The sequence below is a fragment of the Sphaerodactylus townsendi genome, linkage group LG02 (genome assembly GCF_021028975.2).
Source record: "Sphaerodactylus townsendi isolate TG3544 linkage group LG02, MPM_Stown_v2.3, whole genome shotgun sequence".
Classification (NCBI taxonomy): domain Eukaryota; kingdom Metazoa; phylum Chordata; class Lepidosauria; order Squamata; family Sphaerodactylidae; genus Sphaerodactylus; species Sphaerodactylus townsendi.
Window position 1 is genome coordinate 98,402,233 of NC_059426.1, and position 20,462 is coordinate 98,422,694.

The 20,462-nt window shown below is 40.9% G+C and overlaps 1 protein-coding gene across 1 annotated transcript in view; it reads left to right on the top strand.

Moving 5' to 3' along the window:
- The first annotated feature begins 3,053 nt into the window (after nt 1-3,053).
- The window catches only part of LGR4 (leucine rich repeat containing G protein-coupled receptor 4), a 119,703-nt gene continuing 102,294 nt past the window's right edge, over nt 3,054-20,462 (top strand). Inside the window, exon 1 of the mRNA XM_048484373.1 lies at nt 3,054-3,981. Within this exon, the coding sequence (XP_048340330.1) occupies nt 3,797-3,981 (185 nt within the window). The 5' untranslated portion in view covers nt 3,054-3,796. The remainder of the gene's footprint in view (nt 3,982-20,462) is intronic.

The following is a 20,462-nucleotide window of genomic DNA, read 5'->3' on the forward strand; positions in this document are numbered from 1 at the left end:
AAACTTTAGAACAATAGCACTGATGAAACAAAATTGTCTTTAAAATTGTGATTATAACACAAGAGAATCAAATAATAAGTACAGTAGTACAACTATTATTGACATATCAGTCTTGAATAATGTAACAGAGCCATTGTTTCCCATCATCAGCTACTTACTCAGTTGTAAAACTTTATATTGTTGAAGGCTTTCGTGGCTGGAATCAACTGGCTATTGTGGGTTTTCCGGGCTGTGTGGCCATGGTCTGTTAGTTTTTGCTCCCAATGTTTTGCCATAGCTGCGGGTGAAACGTTAGGAGCAAAAACTACCAGAGCACAGAAAACCCACAACCGCCAGTAAAAACTTTGCTTGTATGTTATACAAGAAGCACCATTAAATGTAAGAAGCATGTTCTGGTGCTGTCCAAACCAAATTGTCTTTGGGATGACTGCTACAAGTCATCTTCTGAAGAGCTTTGCAAATGGCACCTTATTATGAAAATCTTTCCCAGAGGTTAAAAAAAGCATCTGGCTGACTCTTTATTCTTACTCCAGCAAGGTAACAAAAAGGCCCTTTGTTGGTATTTGGTTGCAGGACAGCTTGAATCTGTTCACAAGAATGTTCTACATGTATCTGCTATGTAATGTCAATGCCAAAAAATCACCACAAGGTGCAAAAATGTTGTTTTTATTTTTAAAGAAAATCTAGGCTGCTAGTTTCACAGAGGGAGGCTGCCCCAAACCATCTGCTTTTTCAGTCAGTGAAGCTCAAAATTTGGAAAATAACTGACGTACAAAAATATCAGTGTGACACAGGGGGTATATTGTGAAGAAACTAGTACCTATAACAAAACAATCAAAACAAAAATGAGGAGGAGGAGACATAGATCTCTCAGAGGAATAATTTTTGTAATTATTCTGGTTGTAGGAATACATGCAGGAATCCTGAAAATACACCTTTCAGGTACAGTCATTTAGTGATATACTGAAATTAGCATTTTGAGTGCAGACAAGATTTGAGGTTCATGATCTACTGCACATGTGGGATTGTCAGAATTATGTTTGTTTGTAAGACAAATTATTTTTAATTGTTTGATTTAGCAATATCTATAAAACAACATAAAATGGTTGTCTATTTTAAAAGCCAAGGGAGTTTTGGCTTGTAAGCCAGCAAGGCAGGGGTCATAGGTCATGATTAACAGAAAAGTTACTGGTAGTGTACCAGACCAGACAAGATAAGGGGTTTCACAGTCGTCCTTTGTTTATTCAAAAGCAAAGCAGGTCTGATTGCCAAAACCTGCTTCTGTTAGGTTATTTGTTTTAAGACAGTCTTAAGTCAAAGACCTATTAAACTGTAAACCACTGATCAAAATCTACCTCTGTTGTAATGCAGAAGGAGGGACTTTATGAGATATTATAAAGTAATTTTCTTTTTTTTACTATGGGGGGCATATGTACATAATTTTCTGTGTGTGTATGCTTCCCCATACTTTCTGTTTGCAAATATAAAGTTTGACTTCATTAGACCAATAATTTATCTGAAGATTTTTATTTTCCAACACACAGAACAGTTCAGTAAAAGAGGAACCGGTTTTTTCTGGGGATAGCGTCCTGTTGTGAGGTTGCCACCAAAGCTCCCATGTATTTTCAGGCAATAATTTATGTATGAGCAGTATTGTTTGTCTTGTATTTTTACTAAATATGCAGTGGCCACAAAGCATAGTGAAAGTTAGTGTGCTTATGGTTGTCATCCTAAAATTACTCTCCTGGGAGTAAGTTCTATTGAGTAAAATTGGTTTTTTAAAAATGCATTTATTTATTAAATTTATGCCTCACCACAACTGAGACTCCAAGTAAAATACAATTCAATGAACAATCTTAAAATCAATAACAATAATGATAAATATATCACAGTCTAAAACCAATGACATAAATTTTCTGTTGAACATGACTGCATCCAGTGACCCAACTATATAATGATCCTGGGGAAACAGTATAGGAATTGCAAGACATATGCTATAACTAATGAAAAGCCTGTTGAAAAAACTTTGCCTTGCCCCACAGAAGCTTACAACTTCCCACAGGGCACGCAGGTTCTCTGATAGCATTCCACCAAAACAGGGCCACCACCGAGAAGGTGTAGAGAAGAGACAATTCATTCAAGAACTAGGCACCACCCAAAGCATGTGTGATAAAGACATAGGCAACGTGGGCAATCAGAGCTGGAGAGGTAGTCTTTCAGGTATGGTCACAGACAATTTAGTGCTTTAAAGGTTAAAACTAGCACCTTGGATTCGATCCAGAACCAAGTTAGCAACCAGAGCAGTTACCACACTATCGGCTATACCTGTGTAGACCAAGAAGCGCTAATCAAAAGCCTTGTGGCTGCATTCTAGACAATGTGCAGCTTCTGGAGCATCTTCAAGGGCAGCCCTGTGTCAAGCAAATTCTTAATATAGTCCATTTTGGAGGTGAAGGTAGCATGAATCACTGTGAGGAGCCCAGCTTGTGCATTTGGTGAAGATAGAAAAACACAGACCTCGCCACTGTGGCGAGTGGGCCTCCTTAGGTTTGCTCCCTTGCACCTTCTGAAGAAAAAAGAGAGTGAGAGAGAAGCTCAACACTGCCTTCATTTCCACTAATTTCGATAGGATTTACTATGTGACTAATTTGTATTGCCCTGTCTGTCTTTTGTTGGTATGCTCCCAGTTTTGAGTTTTCCCCCTTATTTTTAAACCTACTTTTCTTTAATTAGGAGAATAAAAGAGAGATTGTTTCAGCCTTATAACCGCTGGGGTACGTGTGCTCGTGATTCCTGTCAGAGTTGGGGCTGTGTTGCTTTGCTAGCAGAAAGGAACAGCGGCCGGGGCAAGGTGGACGCGCGGCGCCCGAGCAGCAGCAGCAGCAGCAGCAAACCACCTCCTCGTGTCTCCCAGTGGAGGAGGTTGCGCCATAAAACGCTGCTGCGGGGATGAGACTCGTCCCCGCAAGCAGAATAACCCATTCCGTCTCGGTTCTTGCGCTCCAGGAGAACTTGCCCCGCCTCTCTTGTCAGTCATCCTCATCCCCTTTGGGCACGCCCACTCAGTGCCTCCCTTACCAGGGAAGGCCCATTTCTTTTCTACTGTTGGTTGCTGAATTCCAATTTTTAAAGGAGAGGGAGAAATTTGTATATATGTCAGGCTGAGGTTCCTTCTGCACCAATGCGAGCAGCACAACTGCCTCATTAACATAAACACCTCGCTGTTTTGCATAGAGTGGCGGCGGGCGTCCGGGTTGGCTGCAGCGCACTCCTGGTGCAGCCCGAGAAGGCGACAGCGGCGGGGCATCTTCCCGGCGAGCCGAGCCGAAGAGCAAGGGAAAGGAGTCCGAGAGCGCCGGAGTGGCTGAAGGGTTAACTTCCTCGAGGGACTCGGTTTCACACACGCCGGGAGCTCGGCGCCTGCAATGGCAGAGACAGGCGCAGCCGGGCACGTTGTTACCTGCTCGCGGAGCTGATTGGCGAGGAGTGGCCGCCTTTGCATGGAGCAGCCAGGAAGGAAGGAAAGCTGCGGCTGAAGCGCGGCTCCTCGTGCAGGGGGCTTTTGCTGAGGGGAGGCGGAGGAAGGGAAAGAGGCTCGCTTTGCTGACGCTTGGCGCCGAGGTCGGAAGGGAGGCAGCCTGCACAAGGACTCCGCTCAGCCGAGGGGCCCGCAAAGAGGCGGCGGCGGAGAAGAAGACTCGACCCGCTGCCTTGCGGGGACCGACGCCGGCCCAGTCCCGCCTGGGGCGCCGAAGCCAGCCTTTGGAGCTCTCGCAAGCCCGGACTGGCGCTCGCGATGTGTTGCCTGGCTTTGCTCGGCTTCTTCCTCTGGGGCTTCGCCAGCTCGGTTGGGCCCAGCGGCGGCGCTTCCCTGCCTCCGTGCCCGGCTTACTGCAGCTGCGATGAGGACGGCGGGGTCGACTGCGCCGGTCGGGGTCTCACGGCCGTGCCAGAAGGATTGAGCGTTTTCACCCACTCGCTGTAAGTGCCCGCGGGGGCGAGGGCGGCGAGAGAGGAGGCTGGCCGCGCTTCCCTGGCTTCCTCCTGGCGATCACCTTGCCGAACAGGTTATCCGGTCTCTCGCTCTCTTTTTCTCTGAGCGCTTTGTAGTCTGGCCTGGGAGACAGTAGAAGCCAAAGCGGCTCTTTTCCTTTTCCCCCTTTGCTGCCCTGATTGCAGCATTGACCTGTGCGGGTAGGGGCCATTGTTGCGATCCGCGCCCGCTTACTCCGTTGCAAGAAGCCCCGTCAGTGGGGCAAACCCCCAGGTGAATACACAGCTGTAAGCCAGCGGGGGCGTTTTGAAAACCCGGGAATAAGTCCCACTGAACGTGGAGAGGCTGACTTCCGTTCAGTCCTCCAATAGATAGAGCTGTCAGTGACATCGTGTGTAGCTATTCTCTCCTCGCGATCGGGGTGGTGAAAAGATAGCCAGGGCCGACTCGTGCCCCGCTGAATATGCTTCGAAAGGGTGGGCAAATGTAGATTTTCGGATACAAAGTGGCCACTCCAGGTGTCAGAAGGTTTAAGGCTAACTCCAGATTCATGAAACAATGCAATGACTGGGTCTTCTTGCCAGCAGTATTATGCATGCATGTGGTGGGGGGATATTCAAGCTGCAGGTAACCGTGCGTTATGTTGCACTATAGAGTCGAAGTTCTAGTTTTGAGCTATTGAGTGTGGAACCTAGCTGTTGTTTTCTCCTCTGATTTTCTTATTGCATTCTCCAGAACTCAGAAATGGAAGGAGGGCATGGCCATTGCAATCACAGAATTAAAAAGTTGGAAGAGGCTTAAGGACTTCCCATCCCAATCCTTCCCACTATGCAGGATGACCTAAAGTCCCCTGATAAAAAGTCTTTGCTTACACACCTCAAAGGAGGTGGGCAACTGATTCCACCAATGTACTGCCTTTGTTACTTTTATCATTAAAAATCTATAGTGTGTTGTTTGAATGTCAATATTCTTCAGCTGTTTACTTTCCCATCCTTCTATTTTCTTATAGAGATAAATCTGCAGAAATCTATGAGGTGAACTTAAGGGTACCAGAAGTACAGTCAGTACACAAATTTTGGTGCTGCCAAACTGAAGATGTTGAATAATGGCATTCTTGAATAATCAGATGGGGGCAGGGAACGATGATCATGTCAGTTACTGTGACTTAGTTTGGAATCCTTGGTTTTGAAAACGCATTTATATTAAAGTATTACTAGCCTGAATCTTTCTAACAAAGCCAAAGTAATAATGATGCAACTCGATTAAAAACAATGTTAGGTGTGTACAGGCCTAGGATTTGAAGGGTGTGGACTTAAAATGGTATGTAGTTTTGGTATTTAATCACAGCTAGGACAGTCTGTGTAGTCCTTCATAACACTCTGAGGAATTTTTTTTATAAAAACTCTGCTGCTAGTTTAGTACTGAACAGTGAAGGCTTGCAGCACTTTGACCAGTGGTTACTCAATTGATTCAGGAGGCCAGTGTTTAAAATGAAGGGATATGACATTGGTAGGAGGGGAAGGCTAATAAAAGTAAAGTGCTGCTGTTTTGTTTCTGAGGTAGTTGTCTGCTATGTGAAAAATGTCAGCTGAGGAGACTTGAAACAGGCAAAAGGAATTGGTTATTAATTTTGAAAAGGATTAAGCATTGGTGTTGTGATGCCTAAAGATCTAGAGAAGGGGGAAAGATTAACATTAATAGAAATCCAGGTATGTGAAGCCAAAGAGGATTAGGTAGGATTGAATAAAATGAGTACGAATATTTAACATGCTTAAATTATATGTGAACTAGTTGAAGCAGGACTGTACGATTTTAACTTGGAATGCTACAGCTGTGAAACATGCAGAGAGGAGGACAGGGGTGTGTGTGTGTGCTATTTTCTATAGTTTTTCATTCAGCAGCCACTGAAGAATATTCCCCCCCCCTTCAAAGACTTATTCTCATTTGTGTAGCCAGTCAAGGAAGAAATATTCAAAATATATGCACCTACTCAACATAATGTTGGTAGAAAATAATGATAAATACAAAGTGGTAGAGAATCTCTTGTGCATTTTAAGAAAATGGGAAAACTGGATTTGTAATCCAGTTCTTCACTGAAATACTAAAAACATATGCGTGTCTTGAGGTGATAGGGTCCATTCAAGGGGGGGTAGTGTCTTGAAATGTCTGCATTAGGAAATTGCCAAATTAAGCAAGTCTTGCCTCAAATGTAACATCTTGCATAACAGGACATTGGGTGTGCCCCTCTTCTCAGGGAGGATTTAATAGTAAAAGGCTATAATGAGGTTTAGTTTAGGAGCTGTACTCAACTTGTGTTACTTAGGCTTTACTGCTTTTTTTTGGAAGAACATCATTGTATAATGTCAGCATTTTAGAACTGTACTCTATACTTAGTCAACCCTATGCTATTCAACAGTGTCTGTCGTGGTGGTGTGGTCTCGTCGATCTAGGGCTGGGAGACCAAGGTTTCTTACTTGTCATTAACTTCACTCCATGATCATGAGTCAGTCAATCTCTCCTGGTCTAAGGGAGAACTATGTGCCATTCTTTGTTCCTTAGAGAAAATTTGAGAAAAAATGTAAAATCTCAGTTAACATCTAAGGAAGTCCATTGTGATATACTTTGAAGTAAACATACAAAGCATTGGCCTAAAAGTCAATGTGTTACTATAAAAGCAGTTTTGCAGTTTTTTGTGGAGAACTCAATATTAAATGTTGTTTTACAATAAAATACACCATGCTTTCCCCCCCCAATAGCTTACATCAGTCTCTCCTCCTCTATTGCCTATTCATAGTAACTCTGTGAGGTCAGCCTGAGAGAGAGTGACTGTCCAAAGGTTCCCACTGTGAGATTCGTGGCTGAGTTGGGACTTGAACCAGGTTCCCCCACATCCTAGTCTGATACTGTAACCATTACATCATGCTGGTTTTCAGAAATCTGGTGGCACCTTAAAAACAAATTGTCATACTGTAAACTGTAGTAGACTAGAGCCCTTTTCTTTAGATTCATAAGGTGGGTTCTCACTTTGCTATCGTGTTTCCCAGAAAATAAGACCTACCCTGAAAATAAGCCCTATCATGATTTTTCATGATTTTTGGAGTAGGCTTAAAATATAGACCCTACTCCAAAAATAAGCCCTACCGGTAGTTACAGATCAGGATGGTGTGATCCAGCAGGATGCTCCCTGCCAATGAGGATACAGCTTGCATCACACGTGACAGGAAAGCAAGGGACTTAATGAATTGTGAAGGTACTGTATTTCCCCTAAAAGAAACCCTACCCCAAAAATAAGCCTAATGCATCTTTTGGTGCAAAAATTAATATAAGACCCTGTCTTATTTTTGGGGAAACACCGGGCTATAAGTAAATCTTACTCCATTTGGAAAATAAATCTCCATTTGGAAAGTATATCTTACTCCTTTTGGAAAATAATTTTTTTAATCAATGCAAGCATGTAGTTTGAACTTCAGTTGCCACTTAGGGAATCAAATAATTTGAAGAAGCCTTGTAAACCATGGTTTGAAGGAACCACTCATCACATGTCAATTTGAACGCTGGGGCAGATTGCAGTTGGATAAAACTAGGAAGTGAAAGTGGAAACCCATAAATGGTGGTGGGGTACCTAAACTTGTGGCAAGCCTTGATTGTGTAGCAGACTTTGTAAATATGTAGCATACATTTTGGGTACAGTGTGTGCCTTTTCTTTCTATGTAACAACACAACAGCTGTGAGGTTAAATGAGGGTTATATGGAAGGAAGATTACTGTATTTTGAATCCATGAATAGCTTCTACCACATATTTGACATGGTTGTTAGCTAATAACAATTTTAAGTAGCTTATCTGATTACACATGACTTCAATAGTCATTTAAGGCCATTATAGCCACTGCCACAACAACAAAAAAGGAGCTTTCCTTCCAGTTTGTGTACAGACTTATTGGCATTGGAGTGGAATGAAGAAGGGCAGTAAGATAGCAACAAACAGTTGGATAGGATGTTTTCCAGATATGTACAAATTAGAGGTATGGGTATTGGTGTGGCAGGGAAGATGAGCCATTAAAACCAATGTTTGGAGTTTATAGGTATGTATTTCAGACACCTTGTCTATAGAATGACTGATTTTGCAAGCCACCTGCTTTCCACAAAGTGAAGAGGCTTTTGTTATTGCAACGTAGACAATGTCTAACAAGGTGACTATGTAAACACAATGAAATCACGTTACAAAAGCTGCAGTCTTTTTACTGATTTCTTATGGATTACTAAGGAGAGAAGAACCTTGCTTCTCAATTTTCATCTTTGGTTTGGATCTTCAGTTTCATTTGTCTAGTATGTCATATTTGAGTTCTGTTTGCCATTTTTACATCCCATTCAAGTGAGGGGCAACAGCTTGAAAGACCTTGGATGCACCATTCATACAGAAATCAGGTTTCTAGTTGGTTGAAATACTTAATTTCACATACGGAGTATTAACGTATTTGAGCCGTGCTAATCAAGTTACATTGGCTGACAGGTGGGCATCTGATCATGATATGAAGGAGTCAGATATGGCAGAGGCTATAGTAAGAGTAAGGATGGGATATAAATATAACCAACAATAAGGGGTTTAATTTTCTGGAAAGAGAACTGGCATCTTATAAAGAATGGTCCATTTCAGGATTAGTGACCATGGATATGGTACAATACTGGCAATTTTGATGAAATAGTATGTTTAGGAAATTTAACTGGTGTGGTAGTGGGGGGAGATCCCATTTTAGTGCCTGTCTTGCCAGATGATGGGGTTGCTGTGCTTTATCTTCACTCTTGTTTTCTTTTTGTTTTGAAGAGGTCTGCCAAGCAAACAGTGTGGTAGTTGTAACATAACCATTAGTTTCTTTCTCTCTCCTCCATTCTATGTATAGTAAAACCACAATTACTGTATTCCTTTTGGTTTGCTTCTTTCATACCACTCATCATCATTTAGCTTCCAGGGCACTCAGGTCCATCATTTTCCAGCAGAAGAACTATGCGAGAGGTTTATCTTTTCAGCGCAAGGCCACGTAAAACGCTCTGCTCAGTTAAACCTGGTCAAATGGCAGTTGGAAATGGCTGCTGTTTGTTACAATAAGCAAGGTAGTTTTGCTTCTTAATCACCTCTGTGTAAAATGAATGAATTTCTTAAAAAAACTTCCTCTCATATTGACTGTCACCCTAAATGAAGATATAAATTCAGCTGAAATAAATAAATGTTGGTCTATTTTAGACTGAAATGAAAAAGATCACTGTAGATCAACTGTTTGAGCTCCTGCTATGTATGAACGTTCTGCTTAGAACTGGAAAAGCTAAACTCACTCTTGTTTGTTGCCTATCATGTAGCATTTTTATGACTGCATGCTGAAATGAGCAGGGGTGTATGGAAAAGGAAATGAGCAAAGGCCTTTTATTTCTTAGAATATACTAGGAAGTACCCAGGTGTAGTCCAGGTATAGTCTAGATGTGTAGAGAGGGCAAAATAATTATTTTCATTTATTTCCTAGCTGTTAATAAAAACCTTAAATACTTTTAAGTTAGGCATTTATTTTTTTACTGTCAGCTCCAGGGATTTTTAAGAAGTTTTTTTGACAATGTATTAGGCATTTAATATATCTTTAAAAATTAATGTGAAAGTATTTCAAACATATGATATTCTTCACAATTACAGGTTGAAAAATTGTGCCCCAGGTTTGCATCCACAAAAACATGGAGGTAGTAACTCACATTCTACAGCCAGCAAATGAATACAAACTTAGAAGAAATATGACACTTTTCAGTGTCTTTTGGAGTAACTGGTTGATCGTATGAAACAAAATATGCATAGTTGGTTTTAAACATGTGCATGATAGTAAATCATTACCTTTACCTCTCAGCAGTCTTCTGGGAAATGCCTGCTATAAAATATCAGCTTATTTATTTACTTAAAACATTTCGAAGGCCTAATTCAGGACTTCAAAACTCTTTAATGAGACTAAAACTATGTTGATAGTTTTGATGGGAGGTGGCATAACAGTATAATAGAATTAAAAGAAAAATGAGCCTTAAAGAATCGTGAGAACATGATGTGAATGTTGGATGCAGGATTCTTCTCTCTGATGTTAGAAATGCTGCCCAGTTATAATACCCAAGCAGTCATATTGAAACACTCACAATCAAAGTGCTATTTGCAGACCAGTTGCACATGTAAAGTTTTTCCCAGGTAAAGTGGTATTATAGTCAGGCTACTGGGAAACTGGGAGGTCCATGCAGGAGAAACAAAAGGAAAATACAGTAATAACTGTAAAGGAGACTATTACTGTGCATACACAAATATGAAAAAGCACTTAAATGTTTTGTACTCGAAAGTAGATAGTGCAGGCAAGTTGTTATGTTTGGTGCTTCAGCAGCAGGCAGGTTGCTTGGGCTGTTTCTTTAGATATTCTCTTGGCTTAATGGATTGGATTCAACAGTTCTTCTGCTAATGAAGAACAAAAGAAAGGTTCTCTTTAATGACCCCCACCCCAAGTTATGTTGTGAGTCATAGGGCTTATCTGGTTAAACCTCATGTGGAATGGAGGCTGTAAGTAAGAAGGAGAATTGGACAAGACGGAGGGAAAAAGTTGGCTGGATCCAACTCATTGTGTTGAAACGTCTGGGGTATGTCACTCTTCCTCTGCTTGATAATCTAGCAAGAACATGAACAGGTTCCAAATGGGGTGACTTTGCATTTTGTACTCGTGTGGGTTATATTGTTTTGACACATTGTTGGAGATAGTAATTTTTTATTTGTATACGAGTTAGCATTGAATAAATGACCCAACAGTGCAAATTAACTTCAGTCATTGTGAAAGTAGTTAGCATAGGGCCATGAACTGAACAAAAGTTGAGGTATCTTGTAGCTTAGACAATCAAAACAATTATCTGATTAAACAGTCATGTGAATTTAGGTACAAATAAGGGCTACTGTTCGATGGCTTGTGACACAGCCCCTTTAATGACATTGTTCTCATTATGAAAATGTCTGAAGCTGTCTGCTAGCAAAACCTAATATGTTGGGGTCATTGACAGAACTTCTAAATCACCCTATGTGGATTATGCTATGGTTCATTAACCATATTAATGTCTGATGGGAATAATTAAGGCTTGCTGAGATGGCCTATGGTGTACATGGTAAATCAGTTGATGTAATGTGCTTAGACGACACAATGTGCTTAGATCACAGAATGAATGTGGAAGTAACATATAATTTAGCACTTCTGATTTTTGCATTGGTGTACACAGTCTTCTTATGATGATCATATTTACAATCTCCATTTTCATCTGCCAAAGGAAACCCATTCTGTTCTGCTTGTGCTAGCCTAGTTATCTATGAAGCAGTCATTTAAAAAGCATCTGAAAGGAAGTCAGGAAAACAGTAAAAAAGTCACAAGAGATCCAGTATGCAAAGTTACTTTCAATTTAATAAAAATGTAATTCCATATATACTCATGTATAAGTCGAGTTTTTCAGCACATTTTTTGTGCTGAAAAAGCCCCCATCGACTTATACACGAGTCAGCTGTATTTTAATTTTTTTTTAGGGTTTTTACTTTGTCGGCCGCCAGGGGGCGCAGTTTTTAGGCTAGCGGCACCAAAATTTCAGGATATCATCAGGCGACCCTCCTGATGATCCCAACCAAGTTTGGTAAAGTTTGGTTCAGGGGGTCCAAAGTTATTGACCCCCAAAGGGAGTGCCTCATCCCCCATTGTTTCCAATGGGAGCTAATAGTAGCTTTAGACCCCTTGAACCAAACTTCACCAAACCTGGGTGGTATCATCAGGATGGTCTCCTAAAGATACTCTGAAATGTTGATACTGCTAACATAAACATTCCTCCTCTGACAGGTTGTATGAATGTACCTGCCATGTGCAATTTTAAAAATATGTACACTAAAAATAATGAACTATTCTTTTAAAAAGCAGAGTAGTTTTGAGTCACAGTGAACAGTTCATTCCAGTTTTTATTGTAAGATCCATTGTTAAAAACCCTTCCTTACAAAAAAGCTAAGGTTTTTGTACTTTTAAAGTTATTGTTGATACCATATTGTTCTTGTTGACCCTCTTTTCCACTTAACGGAGCTAGTTTACTGCTTTTCTTTGAAATAAATATTCAAAAACATTTAACCTACTGATGCCTCAATTAATGTAATTTTATTGGTATCTATTTTTATTTTTGAAATTTACCAGTAGCTGCTGCATTTCCCACCCTCGATTTATACGTGAATCAATAATTTTCCCAGTTTTTTGTGATAAAATTAGGTGTCTCGACTTATATGTGGGTCGACTTATACACGAGTATATACGGTATCTTTAAAATATTGTGGTATCGTGGTAACACTGCAATGTATAACTCAAACTACAGACACATAGCTTTGCTGCATAGCTTTGCTCTGACATATGTTTAAGGAAACAACAGAAAATATCTGCTTCTGAACAGGTGATAGTGTCTGCATATTTTCCCCTATAGTCTGGGTATGACATCTATAAAAGATGTCCTTGTGTTTTAATTTTTTTAAAAAAAACGTGATCTGTTTTTGGATGTCTCCTTATGGTAGTGGTTTCTGTCTACCATGGATTATACTTCAATGACAGTTTGTCTTTAGTTGAGTCACAGTTGGCATATCTTTTAACTGTTATGGCAGTACTGTTATACAAGTACTTGTTGTTATTCAAGTACTTAAGCAAATTTTGTTTTCATAAATATGAATGGAGCCACTAAATAGCAATATTGTTAAGTATGTTTCAGCTGCTGAAATTCTAGATAAACTAAAGCATGCAACACTGAAAATGTCTTGAATTTATTATGATTATCATCAGAGTTGCATTTAAGAATTAAGGTACGTAAAGAATGCATTTCTTACTTTGTATGTATATAGATGGGCATTGTATGCAAGGGAGACTGATGTAGCTTAAAATAGCCATTTTTCAAAATACTGTAATTCGGTCATTAGGCACATGTGCCAGTTCTCCTGGACTTAGTGAGAAGTATGTACAGAGGTTATATTATAGCCAGATTCGACAAAGTATATATGATCTCAAAATATGTATGTTGAAATGAACCAAAGCCAACCTTATAAGCAGTTGGCTGAATTTCTCTGCTATCATAGAGGGCTGGGGTAGGTAGAGAGGTTGAACTACTTGGATGCAGGTTATCATATATGGTGCCATGTGTTACCTTTTATATATGATTCACACTGGAGTTATTAGCAATCTGACGAAAAGGTCTATTTCTTCGTTAAAGCAGTTTGAATCAGATTCCCAAAGAATTAGTCTTACCTTTTATCTATTTTTCATTCTTAAAGAAGAAAAGCATATTTGGTCAGAAAACGCAAGGTTCAAGTTCAAGCTGATTGGAAACAGCTGAGTCTTCAGCTAAGCTCTTTCCAGTTTTACTGTTACAGTACTATTTTAACTGTGCAAAACCTGGAAGTGTTGTGTGTAGCCTTGTAGTCTCTTAAGCACTTTGTACATGAGAAAGATAGTGAACTGCTGTTTTTCTTAAATTTCTGAAGTATTCCACCAAGAGTGATTTTGTCTTTAGACTGTAAACATTTTAGAAGCAAAGAGTGTCCTGACCAACATCATAGCCTTGTTTGTATCATTATGGAGCAGTTGTTGCTGTTTGCCCTATGCATGAAGAAGAAATGTCCTTCTTGGCCTTCAAGTTATTGAGAATTTAGTGCATGAGAGAGGGAGCTTTTATCTAATGTTTCTATTCGTATGTATGAAGGAGCTAGTAAATTTGGCATTTTCAATATGGCACATTGAATGTAAGACTTTATAATATTTAAAATGTTGAGATCTGTGATGTTTCTTACAAAGCCCTGATTCTGGCCTAAACAACCCGAAATGACTAAAATGCTTTATCAACAGCAGTCCAGATAAGACAGCTTTATTTATGATGCACAGCAGGGAAGTACAGGTTTTCAAGAGTGTCATTTTTTAAATTTAAGAACCACTTTTGAAGAACCAGTTTCTCTATTTGTTTCTATTCTGATGTTTCAACCTGGTTTCTTACTAGAAACATATCACATACACTCTTCCTTTAGATAGAGGAGTATTTTGTTGACTTTTGCTTCAATCAGGAATGGGCTATTCCTGTTCGTTTCCCTCTCCCTCTTTTTTTTTTTTTAAGGGCCAGGGAGAAAAATCTAGGATGTGAATTATTTTCCCTCAGGGTATACGAATAGTAAAAAAACAACTTGCCTTGCCAGGAACCAAAATCCAGAATTTTCAGTTCTGAGATTTTTCCTGTGGGGACTTATAGTCCTGGAGCTAGTGGAGGATCACTGGGCTAAAATTTGACCATCTTAGTTCAATGGTAAATGTGCACACAGAGACTTGAAGAGAGGGAAAAAAGATACAGGTATTTATATTGACATATTAGAAGCCTCTTGGCCAGAATGGGAATGGGTGGTTGGCGCTAAATAAGAATATAGGCAAGGAAAGTATTTCAGAAACTGGTGAAATGGGAAATCTCTAGAGACACTGTGAACATTCAGAGTTAGATTGTGTCAGACCTATGAATCCACTCAATGACGAGCCCTGGATTTCATGAATCAGGAGCCTTTATTGAATCAAACATCATGCACCTGGCTTTGCAGAAGCCAGTTCTGATCCAACATTCAGAACCCCCACAGTATAACCCATCTGAATTCAACCCCCAACCTGCCCCTTTCTACATAATGCGAAAACGAGAAAAGTGTGGGAAAGCGAAAGTAATCCCCAAGGCCGGATGGTAGATAGCAAGCCAACTAGCCAAGATGACCAGAGATGCCTTTGTTATCTAATTACAAGCAGATAGGAGGGATAGGAAAATAGCATAGAGCACAGAGACCTCTTTCAGGTAACCAGGGCCTAGCATTGAGCACCCAGAGCCCACCCACCCCCCAACCCGGTCGATGAGGGTAAGCTTTATGAAAATCCTTAGTCAGTTTGGAAGCTTGGACTTTTGTACTGTCCACCCATTCATTGTAACCAGCTGGGAAATTAGTCCAGGCAACCAAATACTGGAGTCGTCCTTTGTGAATGCAAGAGTCCACAAGACTACTTCAATTTCGTGGTGTTCACCTCCCATCTGCACTGGAGGTGGCACCACCCACATGGGAAGCCAGGGGTTGGGAGGGGGTGCTTTCTTGAGAAGGCTGCACTGGGAGAACAGAACATAAGGGGGGTTTTTTTGGCAAATCTAGCTGGTAGGCAACTGGATTGATCATATTAGTTATCTTAAAGGGCCCAATGTATTTATTTCCCAGTTTTTTACACCCTTGAAGGCCCCTAAGATCACCAGATAAACCCATTCCCCCACTGTTCAGGTTTGACATTTTTTGTCTGCTTGAGATGTGGCTACTTTAGTTTATTTTAGAAGTGGCTACTTTAGTTCTTTTGTGAGCACAAGTACCTTGTAAGTAGATTTATTTGACATAATATTCATACTGTTTCCAGGCTGAATGAAATGGCTTTTATGTGTCAAGATAGTACAAGGGAGAAATCACTACAAATTGACTCTAAATACATTTGGAAACAATGGCAGAATAGGGAAGAATTCATGTACCTATAAAAAGTAGTAAGTGGTATTATATTTGCTCTGGGAAACCTGGGTTAAAATCCCTATTCTGGTCATGGAAGCTTATTAGATGATGATTGGCTGGTCACATTCTCTCAGGCTAACCTACCACACAGCGGGGTTGTGGAAATAAAATAGGGCAGTGATGGCGAACCTTTTTGAGGCCAAGTGCCCAAATTGCAACCCAAAACCCACTTGTTTATCGCCAAGTGCCAACACGGCAATTTAACCTGAAAACTGAGGTTTTAGTTTAGAAAAAACGGTTGGCTCTGAGGCATGTGCTACTTGGGAGTAAGCTTGGTGGTAGTCGGTGGCTTAGCTTTGAAGCAATCGTGCAACTCTTCCAACGGGTTAATCACAACCGTAGGAGGGTTTACTCAGAATCAAGCCCCATTGCCAGCAACTGAGCTTACTCCCAGGTAAAGGATCATGCTTCAGTTCTTGCATGAAAATCAGTGGGGTTTAACAGCGCTTAACAGGGTAATCTACACTGCTTCCCCAAAACTAGGTCTTAGGTTTAATGCTAATAATCGAGCCCAGTGGCCCAGGCCAGCCTAGATGTATGGGGGGAGGGCACTCTGTGGGGGCCAACAGAGAGGGCTCTGAGTGCTACCTCTGGCACCCGTGCCATAGGTTCACCACCACTGAAATAGGGGAAAGGAATACCATGGACACTGCCTTGATGTCTTTGGAGGAAGGGCACAATAAATGTACTAGATAATTTTTTGTTAACAGTATTGACATTGTGCTTCAGTTTTCAAACGTACAAGAGTTCTGTTATATGTAAGTATGCATGTACCTGTGGATTTTAATATTGTGTGACTATTTAATATATTTTGGGTGCTGTGTGGTTTCCGGGCTGTATGGCCGTGTTCTAGCAGCATTCTCTCCTGACGTTTCGCCTGCATCTGTGGCTGGCATCTTCAGATGATCCTCTGAAGATGCCAGCCACAGATGCAGGCGAAACGTCAGGAGAGTGATTCCGGCCGTGAAAGCCTTCGACAATATATTTAATATATTTTTCAATAACTTCAATAACAAAAGTTAATTCTAGACCCAAAGAATAGTGAATCTGTGTGACCCTGTATTAACGAGGCCTGTATTATTTTTGATATCATTAAATTTCTAATGTGTTATAAATGTACACACACACCTTGCTGTCAGCGCAAGAAAGTTAGATGTTTGCATTGCTGAATAGTCTCTCACCTTCTTATTCTCCTTCCTGTGGACTGTAACACTAATGTTTAATATATTGTATTAGTGCATTTCCTCTTGTTTTCAGTTTATAAACTGACATTGCAAATATTCTGGAGTTACTCTAAGTGTTCTCCTCAAGTTGTGTGATTGTATACTGGGTGGGGGGAGTGGGTGGGGGGAGGTCAGGACTTCTTTAAATAAAAGCTAAATTGAACTTGAAGATCCCCTACACTCTTGTTGATGATTTCCACAGTAAAAATGTTAACAGTATTCCAGTTGCAAATGCATAAAATTGTGTGCATTAACATGTTTCAAAAATTTAGGCTTTTTTCCTTTGAATACAGGAAAACAGGCATGTAATGCCTCATTGAAAGAAGCCAATGGGGGGTGTTTTGTGTAGGTCTTAATTAAGGCCTTTGAAGGATCCAACAAAAGGGAAAGGAGAACGCTACAGGGTTATTGTTATTCCACCCCATTGGCTCAGCTAGCTGACCATTCATTGGTGCATTTTGCCCATTTTGAAACCAAATGACACTTTTGTTCATGGTTAACAGAGGTGAAAGAAGCCAATTAATTGGCAGTCTTTTCCATTGGATAGCAGCAGACTGATTTAACCAAGGGCAACCAAGGATTTTCTGCCACAAATTTGTATAGTTCTGTGTATGTGTGAGTGTGAGGAGGGGTATTAGTGCCATCAGAGGAATTATATTTTTTCTCAACCTATGAGTATTTGGATAAAATTATTTTATTATTGACAGTGTTCCCACTTTACTTTTTACTTGTCCAAAAAGCTAATTCTGGATTAGTGAAGACTTGTCTGTTAATCCATTGATTGTAGATCGGGAAATAGTTATACATTGCCTTATATACATTGCTGTATACATAGTGTGTGTCATTATTTATGATGACAGATGGGCAGCCAAAAATTGTGTATGGGGTGAGAGTTTCACAATCCCCTTTATTTTATTGACCTTTAGAAATATTCAGCTGTGTTTATGTTTTGCTGTTTTTCTTCCCGTTGTACTTAATATGAGGCTAAACTCTCCCCCGCCCCCACCAACCATTCCTCAGCCTCTCCATACCTCTGTCTTCCACTTTTAGTCCTTCTTCTCATGCAGAGAGTTGAATCCACAAAACCATGAATGCAACAGAGCTCACAGTCTGAGTTATATTAGTCACAGATATGTGTATAAAGCAGTTACATAAACTTAAAACAACAGCATAACAACTTTGCTTTATTGCCCAAATACTGGTTTTAGTATGTTCTTTATTCCACACACACCTTCACAAAAAATTGACAACAGCAAATTATAAAATGTGTGGCTAGTATTCCTGTACCCATTACTTAATATTACAGAACAAACAAGGAATGCTGCTTCCTTTTTAAAGCCACATCAGCTTCAAACATCTTTCACTTCGGGATGGTGTTTGTCTTCCCAATTCTGTGTCCAGAAGCAAGTATTAAAACTTCTCATTCAGAATGAAGACTGCCCAAATGCTGGACTGACACAACACAATTAGTGGCAAATCTTCCTTCATAGATCTAGCTAGATAGTCTTGCCGTTTGCTGTAAGGTAAATGATCTTAATGAGTATGATGATCTAGCTAGAGCTGCAGTCCAGTTTCTTGTCATGAACATGTTTTAGGGACTTGCACAGTTGTCAGATTTTTTAACAACCAGTTCCCCCCTGCCCCCGTTGCCGACCACTTACCTGGCTGCTGCCCCCCCTTTCCAAGTTGGGAGGGGGAAGTGAGGAAAGGCATTGGCTGCAGCTTGGCCCAAAGGGGCTGCGCACCTGGGCTGGAGACTGGAGCCCTGCTGGAGGTTGCCCAGGCAGGCATCCCAGCCGCTGCCGTAGCCTGAGAAGGCTACCACATTGCAGCCGGAAGGCCTGGGCAACCTCCAGCAGGACTCCAGCCTCCCGCCCAGGTGTGCAGCCCTGCTGGAGGTTGCCCAGGCCTTCCAGCCATGCCGCGGTGGCCTTCTTTGGCTAGGGAAGTGGCTTGGATGCCTCCTGGGCAACCTCCGGGGGGAGGAAGGAAGCCCCATCTCTGTCCCCCGGAGGCTTGCACTTGGTGGCCTGCCAGCCCAGGTCCTCGTCTGGGGGCTGCTGGGGCTTCTCTCCTGCACCGAGGTCGCCTGGCTGGCTGGGGAATGAGGCGAAGATCTTCGCCCCTTCCCCAGCCAGCCAGACAGCCTTTGTGGAAAGTAGGGGAGGCCAAGGCAGCAGCCCTCGCCTGGGGGCTGCTGGGACTTCTCTCCTGCACGGAGGTCGCCCTGCTGGCTGCAGAACGAGGCAAGGACTCCTGTGCTGCACATGAGTCCTCGCCTCGGCCCCCAGCCAGCCAGGCAGTTCCCTTTGGGAGGGAGGAAGGCAGTGGTAGGATTACCAGTTCAGCAAACTGTCTGAAGATTTAGCTACCGGTTCTACTGAGCCAGTCTGAACCGGCTGAATCCCACCTCTGGACTTTCACTAGTAGAGGTATCTTGGAAAACCTAACATAAATGATTCTTGAGAGATCTGACACAGTAATGGCTGAATTATTTTGCTGAAGTACTAGACTTTGTTATCAGAAGTTCTTTTAAAGAGCTTGACACCTCTTAAAGGTCTTTGATTTCATAAGAGTAGTGTTGTATCACTGATGAACACCCATGGATTGCGTTTTTCTCTTTTTTATGTGCTGCTTGCTGTGGTCTGTCCTGTCCTTGTTCTGTTGAAATCATCAGGGTGGCAAGATTTCCATGTATTTTCAGCCACTATTCTCTGCTTCATTGTGAATTTTCTTCATTTTGCTCGTTAAGTCATTTTATGCTGAAAGTTGTGTAAAATGATATATTCCTGTCTACTGAGTTCTTCCTAGATTTCTCTGTATAATCTGTATTGATATTACCATGTTGTTGCATGCTTTAGAGTTTTTATTGGGTTTAATTTGTAACTTTAGCAGAAACTTCTTGTTTTAAGCCTATTAACTTACAGAAATTACATTTAGTATTTGTGTGCTTTTCACCAAACTATTTTTAAACAGGGTTACACTATTTTAGACACTCTAGTTTAGTTGACTTACTTGAATCTTAGGCTGTATTTATGTTTCAATTTTGTTTTGGTTTTGTTGCACTTTTTAAATATTAGCTTTTCAAATGCCAGGCTTACTCCAACTTATAGGGCTCATGTTGCTTTCTAACTATTGGGTATAGCCAAGAAGAGGACCAAAATAAAATGGATGAGAGTGAAGGAAATTTAAAATTCTTGCAGTTAACTAGTTGGCTGAATTAGGAGGGATCTGTACAATAACCTTTGCTTTCCACACTGAATATTATTGACAGTATTTTGTATTGGGGTATTTTAAAAAACTGTGGTTCTAAGCATGTTAAATATGATACAACTTGTGGTATTATATTCCGAATGTGAAAAAATGTTCAGTATTTCCTGAAGACTGTGTTTGCCTTGGCAGAAGCTTATTTTTTGGATGTAAAATTTATATTTCCTCGGTTTCTCTTCAGAGTGTATGGCTCAGGGAGGTGTAAAGGCCCAAAATAATGTGCAGCTTTTCCTGATGACTCTTCATTTTTTCCCAGTGGAAAAAATTAGTTTGGGGAAAAACTAACCATTACTATAAGATAGGCTATTATAAAATTAGTTAAATGCTTTAAGACAAGGTTTTACTCATTGTGTAGTAT